At 47.6% G+C, this 12,446-nt stretch overlaps 1 protein-coding gene across 1 annotated transcript; it reads right to left on the minus strand.

Annotated features, from left to right (window-relative positions):
- Positions 1-7,491: 7,491 nt before the first annotated feature.
- ING2 (inhibitor of growth family member 2) lies at positions 7,492-12,039 on the minus strand. The gene is made up of 2 exons (XM_083170654.1): positions 11,463-12,039; positions 7,492-8,624 (listed from the first exon to the last, which is right to left on the minus strand). The coding sequence occupies exons 1-2, from the start codon at positions 12,004-12,006 to the stop codon at positions 7,957-7,959; spliced, it is 1,212 nt and encodes a 403-aa protein (XP_083026780.1). The 5' UTR covers positions 12,007-12,039; the 3' UTR covers positions 7,492-7,956.
- Between the last annotated feature and the right edge of the window lie 407 nt (positions 12,040-12,446).

Raw genomic sequence — 12,446 nt, forward strand, 5'->3', positions numbered from 1 at the left:
CAAACAATAAAAATAATTACAGGACCCCAGCAAGATACTGCAGAAGGTCATCACGTCACATGAGCAGCCAGAGGGAGGTGTTTTGTGCACTGTGGATTTCTTTCTGGTCATTTCACTGTGTGTCAACCCATGCAATCATGTCCCTTTCCAGAGTGTGTTCGTTACAGGTCAGGCATTGTGGTGTCAGGTTGCGCAGGCACTAGGCCCCAGGTTGCGTGGGCGCTAGGCCATATTATTTCTTGATGCGGCGTTAGGCCGCAGGTTTCGCGGGCATTAGGCTGCAGGTGATTTTGCCTGTGTGTCTGTTGGCGTTGTGCGTGCTCCTTCCCCTCCCCTGGAGCGTCTCCCCACCCGGGTTACATCCACCGTGTTGCACAAGCGGGTGTAACCAGTCTGAGGCCAGTAGTGCCTGTGATGACTATCCCCTCCCTCCAATAGTAGGACTCTCTACCCCCGTTTCTTCTACAGGTAACGTTGCATCGGAGTCCAGAGGAGCAAGAGAGAAGTACCGGGACCATCATTCTCCTGAAGGTGAAAGATGGAGAACAGCGAGGTGAGTAAGCGCAATGAGTGTTGGCGCAGGCCCTGCCCCCATGCCTCTTGCACGGTGATGCACCGAATGACTCCCACACTACATGGTGTACCCCTGTGGGGGCGGCACTGCCTGCTGGCACCACCTTGCCCCTGAGACTTGCAGTCTGAATGAGGCTCATTGTGCGGGGTGAGGAGGAGATGTGACTGTATGCTCCCATTACCCTGCTGCTTCTCAAATAATGCACTTATGTATTATTATGTCTGTCCTATCCCCCTGTATGTGTAACTGTCTGTCAATTTGTAGGATGCAATAGAGAACTTATAGAACGCATTTGATTCGTTGCTATGGGGGGATGCGGTCAAAATCCAGACAGTGGAAATACCGACGCCGGAATCCCAACCGCCGCAATGCCGGCACTTTGTCCCTCTATGGGTACCCATGACACCCAAAGAGGGAGAATAAAATAGTGTGCAGTGCGTAGCGAGGCAATGGGCCCGCTGTGTGGTGAGCAGTGAGCCCGCAAGGGGGTGCGATCCACGGCCCCCCCTAGTCGGCATTGCGGTGGTCGGGATTCTGGCGACGGTATTTCGACCGCCAGGATTCCGACCGCCGGAATTTCATACTGATCCCGCTAAGGGCAACATCACCTCTTTTAATTTTTAGAAGCTTTAGTAAATTTACCCGTCAGAAGGGGCTGCTGCAGCAGCATTCTCCTTCTTTGCATCCCTTTTAAGAAACATTAGGGTGTCCTATGTCCAAACGTTTATACAGTAGGTCTTAATATGTATTTTAACTATTACTATTTGTATTTTACGGTACTTGTTTCCTAGCACGGCACCAACGATTTTAATTGTATCCATCGGGTCTGAAAAAAATCGCATCGATCGCATCGCATGCAACCAAATCGCATGTGATGCGATCGACCCGATTTTTACATTGGAACCAATGTAAAATGGTCCCTGAGACCCGATTTTACATTGGACCCAATGTTAATATATGTTATATAGTGTGGCGAGCGCAGTGGGGGTATGAAAAGGTCAGAGGACGCGTACCGCCGCCCCTCGCGGGCTGGCTACGCTCACCACGCTTCGGGTTGACATTCATTGTGGGGTGGCGTTAACAGTGGGGGGGGCATTTCACATACAAATTACCCATCAGGGTGGGTATACAATCAAAAATCGGGTATGGTGGGCCATTTAACATTGTTCCCTATGTAAAATCGGGTCCATCGCATTGGTCGCATTGTATGCCATTATAATGGCATACAATGGACCCGATTTTACATAGTAATTTAACATTGAGTACAATGCATACAATGTAAAATCGGGTCGGTCACATCGCATGCCATTATAATGGCATACGATGGACCCGATTTCACAATTGTTGGGAAAGGTGAAAAAAAGCCCAAAATCGCGTCGTCGGGTCCCATCGCATACCTTAACTTAAGGTATGCGATGGGAGCCAATGGGTGCCGTGCTAGGAAACAGGTACCTATTTTACTTATGTGTCTAAACTTTTTGTAAGCCTTATTGGGGTAAATTAATAGGGGCTGCAATTGTGGATGTGCAGGAGTTTGCTTGATAATTACCATTATTTTAAATCATTCGCAAGACAGAACCAACCTAGTTGTACCTTAAAAATGGTTGCAGTTGAAAAATATGACCATTCTCGACCCTTATTACATTTACCTAATTGTACTGATAAGATTACGCATTCCTATGCAATGTGGTAGACATAGACAAGATTTAAAAAAAATCTATACACATTATAGATTTAGCTTTTGTTTAAGATAAGCAATACATACAAGGTAAGTAATACATGTAGTGTTAATGGCATGTACAGTTCACATTAATTGGACCACTACTGCCATCTACTGTCCAAATTCACTTCAATCTCTTTGGCCAACAAAAAATAGCAAGCTCCAGTGTCAGGGATTGATGTGCTACTTACAGGTGCGTTGGTGTATTCTGCACGGCATATTGTCCAATGGGAAAGTCTGTGGCTATTGGTATATATCGCTCAGCGACCAATCGCTTTGTGTGTATGGGGCTATAGTGTACAGTTCCTGCTATTCTGTGCTGTAGCTGTGATTAAGTCATGGATTGCCACATCAGAGATAGGCCAGTCCATCTCACCCACTAGACCCCCACTTATCTTTCTTGCATGGTTCACATATAAAAGAATTGCCACATCCTCCCTCTGCATAGGGATGGCCATCGATGATTAGAAATAATAGTTTCAACATCGATGGGGGAGAACCAGATGGTTTCCCAACATCGACGTCAAGCTTAACTGAATAGTTTCATTTTTCTTTTTTCAGCAAGGGGCCCGGACACAGAGCATAGCTCCGCCCCAACACCCATGAAGCCCCGCCCCATATTTTGAATGGCCCACAGGCCAATCTTTCAAAGCAAATGGATGACCATCGATATGTAAAAACATTGGTGGTAATCCATTGCATACTGTACTTATAAACCATTGATGGCCAGTTGCACTTTGGCCATCGATGGCAACCATCGATGGCAAAGGCAACAATGGCCATCCGTACCTCTGCGACTGTGGCATGAACAACACGATAGGTGGGACCTCAATTAAGTATGAGCTGTAAGGGCTGTTCTCAATGCAGACATTGGTCAAGGAGTTAGCGCAGGTGTCTTTGAGCTGAATGGTGCCCTTTGCCCTGACTCAATCCATAATGCTCCTACTCAATAGTTCTTGTGCTGATGATGCTTCTATAGTTTGGAATTGAAGACCAGGAATTTTCTCTACTATGAACTTCGATGGTCCCACTGTGTGAGCTTGTGTGGCCTACCTCTTAACAGCTGAGTTGTTGCTATTCCTGGACATTTCCACTTCTCCATATCGGCACTTACAGCTGACTGGAGCAGCTCGAGGTCAGTCATTTTACAAAGTGACTAATTTGATATGTTGTGTCTTATGACCAGGGCCGGACTGGGACAGAAATCGGCCCTGGCATTTTGAGCACACAGGCCCACCGGAAGTGGGCGGGACCCTTGCGTGGCGAAGCCGCGCAGCAAAAAAGGAGGTGTGGCCTCATGAAAAGGAGGTGTGGCATCACAAAAAGGAAGCAATACACTGCCCATTACACATTATGGAACACACCATTATGCCCATTACACCACACACCCTACTGCCCATTACACATGATGCCACACACCGTGCGACCTACTACACATGACGCTACCCACCATAATGCCCAATTACACATCAACACAAATGCATGTATCTTGTGCGTAAGTTTATCTATAGGGGAGGCAGCTGGCTGGGAGTCTATCCTGTTAGGTTTTCCTGGAGGGGAGCAAGGTAGGGCCACACTAGCCAACTCACGTGCCCTTGTAGGGACCAGAAGTGTCCTGGGCCTCTGGGGATGCCGCTTTTCTATCGCTGGGGATGGGACCTTCTCACCGCCATCCACGAGGTACTGCTGCCGGATGCTGTGCAGTGCTGGAGCCGGGACCTCTTGCCGCCAGGTGCTGCAGCCGGAACCTCTTGCCGCCAGGTGCTGTGGCCGGGTGCCGTCAGGTGAGGCTGTGCGCCGGGACCTTGTCCCCGAGTCAATCCCAACATCAGCCCAGTGATTTTACAAGGAATTAAACGCAATTTGCAACAGAACTGTAGTGCTGACATTGCTTCCTTACTGTAGCTCATATAACGACCCCAATAAACCGGATTTGATTTTCCTATTATAAAATCACATTTCAGATACTTGTTATATCTTAGCGTTATACGCTATAGGCCTAATTCATGTAATCGCTGATGTATAGACAATTGCATTGCACATGTGCTTTTGTGATGGCACAGCTGCAAACATGCTTGTAGAGAAATATAGCACCAACATTGCTACAGCCTTGGCCAGTTTGCTATAGTATAGGGCTGGGATAGCCAACTCCAATCCTTGAGAGCTACCAACAGTGCGTATTTTCCAGGTTTCCTCTTAGGGGGTATTCAATCGCCGCCGAGCATCTCCCGTCGGGGAGAAGCTCTCAGCCGGTTCTCTCCTCCCACCTCGCTCCCTCCTCCAGCAGCTGCGGCCACACCATGAGGGGAAGCAGTGTTATGCCTGCATCCTGCTTCCCCACACAGCAACAGTAGCCCAGCGCAACCCCCTTCCCTCGGATGCCGGAGCGCTCAGCCCGGCTGCCTTCTCCCGCTCAGCAAAACCAGCACGCCTGACGCTTAGTGGACTCGCCACTCGAGATAGCGCCATCCTGAATGGCAATGGTGTGCCTGGATCAGCGGGCTCAACTCACTGACAGTCTGCAGGCTGAAGTTTACCCCACATATTGAGATTGGTAAGTGACAAGGGGGCCCTGTACTCACCTACCCCCCCAGTGTGTAACCTCCCTGGGTGCATGTGTGTAAAACTATCACCCCCTACCCTCTTCCACTCTGTCTGCCCCCACCACCCTAATCCCTGTTGTTACTCCATCTACCCCAGAATCCGTGTGTGTGTGAAACCTTACCCATCCCCTAAAACCTTCCTCTATGTGTGACCCCCTTAACCCTGTGTGTGTGTGCGTGACACACTGTACTCCTCCTCCCCCCCCCCCCCCCCCCTGTGTATTTTTGCAATACCTTAATACTTAATACTAGAGTTCTTGAAGAACTGGTAAGCCGTCTAGGGGTCCTAATGGTAACTAGATTACTGACTAGATAAGGTGGATCTGTCAGCTGCATGTGCAGGGTCTTGTCATCGCAAGACCCTCAGGGGTAGATTTATGAAGCAGTGATAAAAGAGAAGTGATAAAGTGCCTGGTACTGTATCACTCCTCCTCCCTTATCACTGCTTCATAAATCTACCCCTGACTACCTTCATACACATATACACTAAAATATATAAATATATGGGATGGAATGCAGTGTTAACATCCCAGCTGTCGGGCTGCCGGCAGTCAGGATACCAACGTCGGTATCCTGACCCATGGCCCAAAGACCAAGAATCCCAATTGTCAGGTTAAGCCAGGTGAGGTGAGGGTTAGACACTACTAGGGGACTTAGGTTTAGGCTGCAGGGCAGGAGAGTTAGGGTTAGGCTGCAGGGAGGGACAGAATTCCCTGTATCAGGATGCTGGCATCAGTATTCTGGCCGCCGGCATCCCATTTGCTGGTAGATTTGGGTATATATAGATTTTATTTATACTCGCCTGTGGCATCACCAGCATCCATCCTGAGAGGCATCCCCATTCCCTATGATTCTTTGCTTAGGTGACATCATCGGCGCACCTGTGCAATGCATCATTGGGATCAGGAATGCCTCTGAAGATGGATACCAGGTGAGTATGAAAAACGGGAGGGGGAGGGAGAGGGCGCGCATAATGCCGAATATTTGCCTAGGGTGCCAAGAAACCTAGAACCGGCCCTGTGCCTGCCAGGCCCTATTCAATACTGTCTTCCCCCGACAGCATTGAGCAGGGTATCTCGGCAGAATAAGCCAGACATCACACGCTGTCGGGCTCGTTCTGCCGAGAACAGCCGGGAAGTTATGAGCTGCAGCTCGCCTCTTCCCGGTCGCAACTCGCGACCATGCCCCCCTTCTCATCCCGCTGCAGGCGGGACATTGAATTGTACCTGCATGTCCTCAGTCGAAAACGGGACTGGGTCACGGCGGTCGAGCAAGCTCGACTGCCGTGACCCTCACATTGAATACCCCAATTAGAATCACAAATGAAGTAATTTGCTCCACCTGTAGATCTTTTAAAATGTGTCATTGAGTAATGAGTGCACCTGTGCACAAGCCAGGAGCTCACCTGTGCACAAGCCAGGAGCTCTGGAAAATGTGAACTGTTGGTAGCTCTCGTAGGCTAGGGTTGGCTACCACTGATCTATGGATATCCTTTCGGCAAGGGTGGGTTGTATGGCGAGGATGGCTTTTTTTCCCTCGCTGAAAACAAGCCATCCTTGCTGTCAAACACCCTCGCCGTATTAAATATATGTGACCCACAGTGATAGGATGGCAAGATTTGCCACAAATTTAGCGAGTCCGGTGCATTTAGTGGCGAGCCCCACCGTTTTAGTGGTCACACTCACCGTTTCCACCTCGTCTCAGGAAACAGGCGAGGTGAAAACAGCAAATTGAATACAATGATGGCAAGCTATCGGCACTTCTAGCCATCAGGGCATTAAATATACCCCTATGTGTACACAGTTGCAAATATGTTTGCCATGACTTATGAAGACAGCCATCATTTTTTTCCTACGCTGTAGATTCACTTTCTATGATTAGCAGTTCCAAAGCCTTAAAACAAATTGCAAATATGTATGATCATCAATTAGGCCTGAAACAGAAACCACAATGAATTCCCTGCTTTAAATTACACAAGCTATAGTCAGGGATCCCAACAGGCATTAACCAGACATCAGGATCCCGACTGTCAAAACACAGACAGCCGGATTCCCGACGGCCACCTGCTATCTTCCCTCATGGGAGTCCACGACCCCCATAGAGGGAGAATAGAATAGGTAGCTCGCGTAGTTGCGCTCACCATGCTGTCTGGGTCCGGCCAGTCAGGATCCCGACGTCAGGCTAATGACTGTCAGGATCCCGACTGTCGGACCTCTGGACCACACCCATAGTCAGTGCTGCAGAATTAATTTCCTTTCTGGATTGCCAACGGTAGTATAACCGCTTCTGGCAAATGTATTATGGAGGAGAACTAGAATCCAAGGCCACTGTAATATGCTGGACATTACAATGGCTAAAGTCAGTTTAATATACTGTATGTCAGCACTAATAATCTAACTTTAGCAAGGTGCATTATCACAAACTTTTTGTTCATTTCCAAGTGGTTTAACAATTCTGCTGTCTCGATAGATTACTTTTTCTCCATCAATCACAAGCAGAAACATTCAGCAGAACTAGTCCCGCCCAAGCTGGAGAGGTAAATAAGGTAATGTATACACTTATGCAGATTTGCGGGGAAAGGAAACTTCTATGACTACAAAACCATAATAAATTTACTTTTCAGAAGATATAAACATACATGATCTCTTTATACTGTATTTATGTGCTGTGTGCCCTCTTAGCAATCCACTCATTAATTCAAACATTGATGGAAATAGTCTCGCAGAAATTTGTGCTCTATTTCTCAAGATATCATAAAGCGCTATAAAAGCAGAGCATAACTAAGTGCAAGAATCCTACACTGCTAAACAGGGCTTACAGTCAGACAATGAAGATCCTATCGGCAGGTGACACATTATTTGTTATGCTGGTTCAGTCTAAAAATCAGTTGCTCTTGTTGGAAAAAACAAAGTAATCACAACGCAAACAACTTTTAATATTGCAATGCTATTTAAAAAGGAGTTATTACCTAAAATATAGCCCCCATATCCAAAAGGAAAAAAAGAAAAAAAATATATATACACTACACAGGAAACAATAAAAAAAAAAATATCCCTGCACTATCTCGATCTCCTATCCCTTTTTGTTTTTTCTGTATTTTTGTTCATTGTTTTTTCATTGTCTCCTCTGCAGTCAGGACAATACCACTTGCCCTTTGGTTTATACGTCAGTCCAACACAGGAGAAATGGAACCACTCTATGGCGCATTCCTCATTGTCACATCCTATCATTTCCCCATAGGAAACTTGATTACATAAGCAGTACGTTGGCTCGTTGGGATCGATTGCAAAGGGTATAGGAGACATCTCCCTATCTTGCTTGGTTTTGGTTCGTTTCTTCTTCTTTGAAGATTTTGCCTTCTTTTCTTTGGGTGGGTCATCACCATCATCTGTTCCATTGACCATGTGGCACAAGTCCCGACTCTCACTGTTGCGCTGCCGGCGAGGTCTCCGGGTCGACCGCTCTGCCGTGCTGGATTCCACTTTGGCCTTTTCTATGGGTTTCTCATTTTCCTCTGGTTCAAAGAAACCTCTGCATTGGGCATCGATCTGCTTGGACCTATTTTCTACCATCTCCAGCACCTGTGTGACTAGCTGGATTTTATCATCTCCAAGCTCCTGCGTGACTATCAGGGCCCTCTGAAGTTGCTGCAGCAGACGCTTCTTCTGGTGCGGGTCACTTTCATGTGAATGTTTCTCCGAAACCTCATCTATCTCCTTCAGAGCCTCTGCAAACATAAAGGCAAATCCATCAATACCAGATACCTTCCCAGCCCTCATACACAAAACATTAATATTATTTTGCAACAGATTAGTTTGCAGGTGTTACCTAATAAAGCTGGTCTTTGGAGTTTCAATTTGAATTTCAAATAGGAAAAAATGTCTTGTGAGAAACACACAATGTACTGCAAAAACATAATGCTACAAATCCTCTATTGGTAGACAAATCTACTTAATCTTGTAGATAGAAGTATCTGTAGAGTAACATACAGTGCAGAATTGGCATGCACCTAATACAGAAAAGTAGGTAGGACATGAGTATGTATCTACTATATAAAAGTGAAAAGATGTCTGTTTTTCTATATAAATCCACAGTTACGAGCAAAGATCCAGAAATTTGACATACGAGCATAATAAAAACATGGCCGAGGCAACCCAAAAAAAAAAGTTAAATTGAAATTTTAATTAAAAGCCACAATTTTTGTTTAACGCTCATTCCAATTACCAAGATCACACCCACTGATAAACCCATTCAAAAATATGCACAATGCAACACTGATTGCTGATAATCTCTAATATGGGCACAATTCAGGGTTGCATCTATTTATAGATCTATCTTCTAATATATATATATATATATATATATATATATATATATATATATATATATATATATATATATATATATATATATATATATATATATATATATATATAAAAACATTTTTCTGTCCTTCAGTCTTTCTATACAAATCCACACAGTTTACAAAAGAAGATCTTATTACGAGCGTTTTAAAAACATGGCTGATGCAACAAAAAATAATTACGGTTAATTTTTATTAAACACAATTTTTGCTGTATGCTCCTATGTATGTTCCAGCATAACTCTGGAATGACTGCAGCAATTGACACCAAACTTGGTAGACATACTACTTACAATCTGGGAACAAACACTGTCACACTGCGGGGTAACACACCCCTAGGTGTGTGACAACAGCACAGAGTATATCAGGAGACAGCATAACTCTGGAATGGCTGGAGCAATTTTCAACAAACTTCGTACACAAAATACTTCCTATCTATGAATAAACACTGTGGGGGTAACACACCCCTAAGGCAGCCCAGTTTTTCAGCATACAGCATAACTCTGAAATGACTGGAGCAATTTAAACCCAACTTGGTACACATCAATTACAATCTGTGAACAACGGTTACTGTGGGGGTAACAGACCCCTATTACCCCTAGGGGTGGGGCAGCAGCACAGACTAGATCAGACATGCATGATATGTCAGTGATGACAGGGACAGTGATAGGATGTGAGGAGGGAAATGGTGATAACAAAAACCCACACACAGTTATACAGGGGCAGTAGCAGGGTCCACCAACAGCACAGAGTATATCAGAAGATGCATAACATGCTTCGTGTGAATGTAAATTAACAAAACTGATGTTATTTATACTGTGTGAATAATAGTTAAATTGATTTTTGTAAACAAACATTCTTAAAACTCTTGGCAACGGGGCACTTCAGCTAGCGTGCGTGTATACACACACTGGGCAGTACATGAGAATTGCCATGAGATGAACTATAGCTAATGGGTAAGAGATATATAAAGAGACACACATACTGGAGCACGAGACAAGCAATAGACAATGGGTGGGACACACAGCATATACACACACATAGTGGGCAGCACACAGGCACAACCATGAGACGAGCTGTGGGTTAGATACACACAGTATCTATAGCAGGGAGGCTGTACAGGGAGGAGGGCTAGCATGTGTGGGGAATCATAGTGGGCACTACCCTGGCACTGTCATGATTTGGGCTATATATAATTGGGGACAACGCCAGAATACACACTCAGGAGAGTAAATAGAAGTAGAACATAGTGGTACACACTCGGATTTGCACAAGCAGAGTCAGACTACAGCAGTAGAATCCAACGTTTCGGAGTTTAATCCGTTTTCAATCCTTGAAAACGGATTAAACTCCGAAACTTTGGATTCTACTGCTGTAGTCTGACTGCTTGTGCAAATCCGAGTGTGTGCCACTATGTTCTATACATACACACACACACACACACACACACACACACACACACACACACACACAAGGCTGCACAGGGGCAGCAGCATGCGGTGGGCTATAGATAACGGGCACACATGACGTTATGGTGCTGGTATGCACCCTGCCCATAGTGGGCGGGGCAGGCAGGCCCCGGATGTGACGGTGCTGTACTCGGTCTCGGTGACAGACAGTGTATGTGTGTACAGCCAGCAGCCCTGTGCGCGGTGTACTGGGGGGATAATAACACAATGTATGTAACACACGGGAGCACCACCCCAGCCAATGTAACACACTACACGTATAATAATGTGGGCAGACGTCAACACCACCAACCCCCCCACCAGCAAGGGGCTAATACGTTACATCCCCGTCTCTGCCGGGCGGCTGTGTGGACAACAAGTCCCAGCCAGTCACACAGACAGGGGAACGGGCGTGCTCGTAGCCCCGCCATGGAGACAGCACCTGCGCTGGCATGCTGGGACTTGTGGTGTCTGAGTGCGGGCTAGGCGAGCGGCAGCGGTTCCAGCTTTCAAAATGGCTGAGAGGACGCGAAGGTGTCACCCGGCAAGGGGCGGCTGTCAGGCGGGTGATGTGCCCGGGGGGAGGGTACGGTGCTGCTGCCCGGGGAAGGGGACGGACGGGAGGTCGGGCTACAGACCCTTGTGTACGGCGCTGGTAACAGAACAAAGCGCGGTGTGCCCCGGCCCCGGTGTAGGGGGCTGCACGGCGGCGGTCCCGGTGAGAGGGTTCCCCGGCCACGTGTGGAGCACTCACCTCGGTACTTGGTGTCGATCTCCCGCAGCAGGGACACGGTCCTCTGGATCTCCAGCGGCAGCGACTCTATGCACTCCAGGTAGTCCTCCACGTAGCCGGCCAGCTGACCCTCCTCAGCTGCCCCGCCGCCGCTGCTCGCCCCTGGAGAGACGGAGAACGTCTGCGGCTGCTGTTGCCCGAGCATAGTCCCGGGATCAGAGCATTCAGCCAGGTTCCGTGAGTGAGGTGGATCCGGTCGGGGGTGACTTCCCTGGGGAGTAGTTACTGAGGCGGAGGGCGGAGCTCCGGGCGCCCCGCTCCTGGCACTGTCTCTGCTGCTACTACAGCCCCGCTCCGTAACCGCTGCTCTCCTCCGCTCTATTCCTGGGGCCTCGTTCCAATTTGGAACCCGGCGGCCGTAGCCGAGGCATTGCGCATGCGCGGTCATCCCCTCACATCGCAGCACGCCCCTTTTTCTCTCTATTTTATCGTGTTCGGATTTTCCCGCATTTGCCGGAGCTGGCGCTGATTGGGTACAGCCATCAAATGTAGGCGAGTCCAGCATGAGGGCGGGGCTTGGGACTGGCAGGCCGCGCCCACACATTTAACTCTTCTGCGAGTGCGTGCGCTCGAGTGAGTCGTTGCTAGAACTACTCGCTAGTCACAGACAGCCATTGCCTGTCACCGCGCTCCGAGTGTACAGTGTAGGCAGCTACCCCGGAGCATCCAGCCGGCGTTATATACCCCCACTTCAGCGGCAAGATATGTACCTAACAATAACATTGCTCATGCCAGTACCCATGATGCCGCGCACCCGGGACATGTCGGGTTATGACTACATGTTTATGTACAAAGCAGTTCCGACTTCCGTCTCACTCGACTCTCTCTCACAGGAACATCCTAATATAATAACTTCCTCCCATTAGGAACTCCCACAGGGATGGGCTTGCACAAAAATAGGAGGGTCCGACATATAACCAGATTATGGCTGGAGTTTTTATTTTA

The sequence above is a fragment of the Crinia signifera genome, chromosome 1 (genome assembly GCF_055691185.1).
Source record: "Crinia signifera chromosome 1, ASM5569118v1, whole genome shotgun sequence".
Lineage (NCBI taxonomy): Eukaryota > Metazoa > Chordata > Amphibia > Anura > Myobatrachidae > Crinia > Crinia signifera.

Bases quoted from the DNA above. Each gene is read 5' to 3' on its own strand.
- ING2 (XM_083170654.1), bottom strand. From the start codon at position 12,006: ATGCTGGACTCGCCTACATTTGATGGCTGTACCCAATCAGCGCCAGCT. The intron at 8,625-11,462 runs GTGAGTGCTCCA...TTATGTTTGCAG, and splicing joins GATCGACACCAAGTACCGAG to AGGCTCTGAAGGAGATAGAT.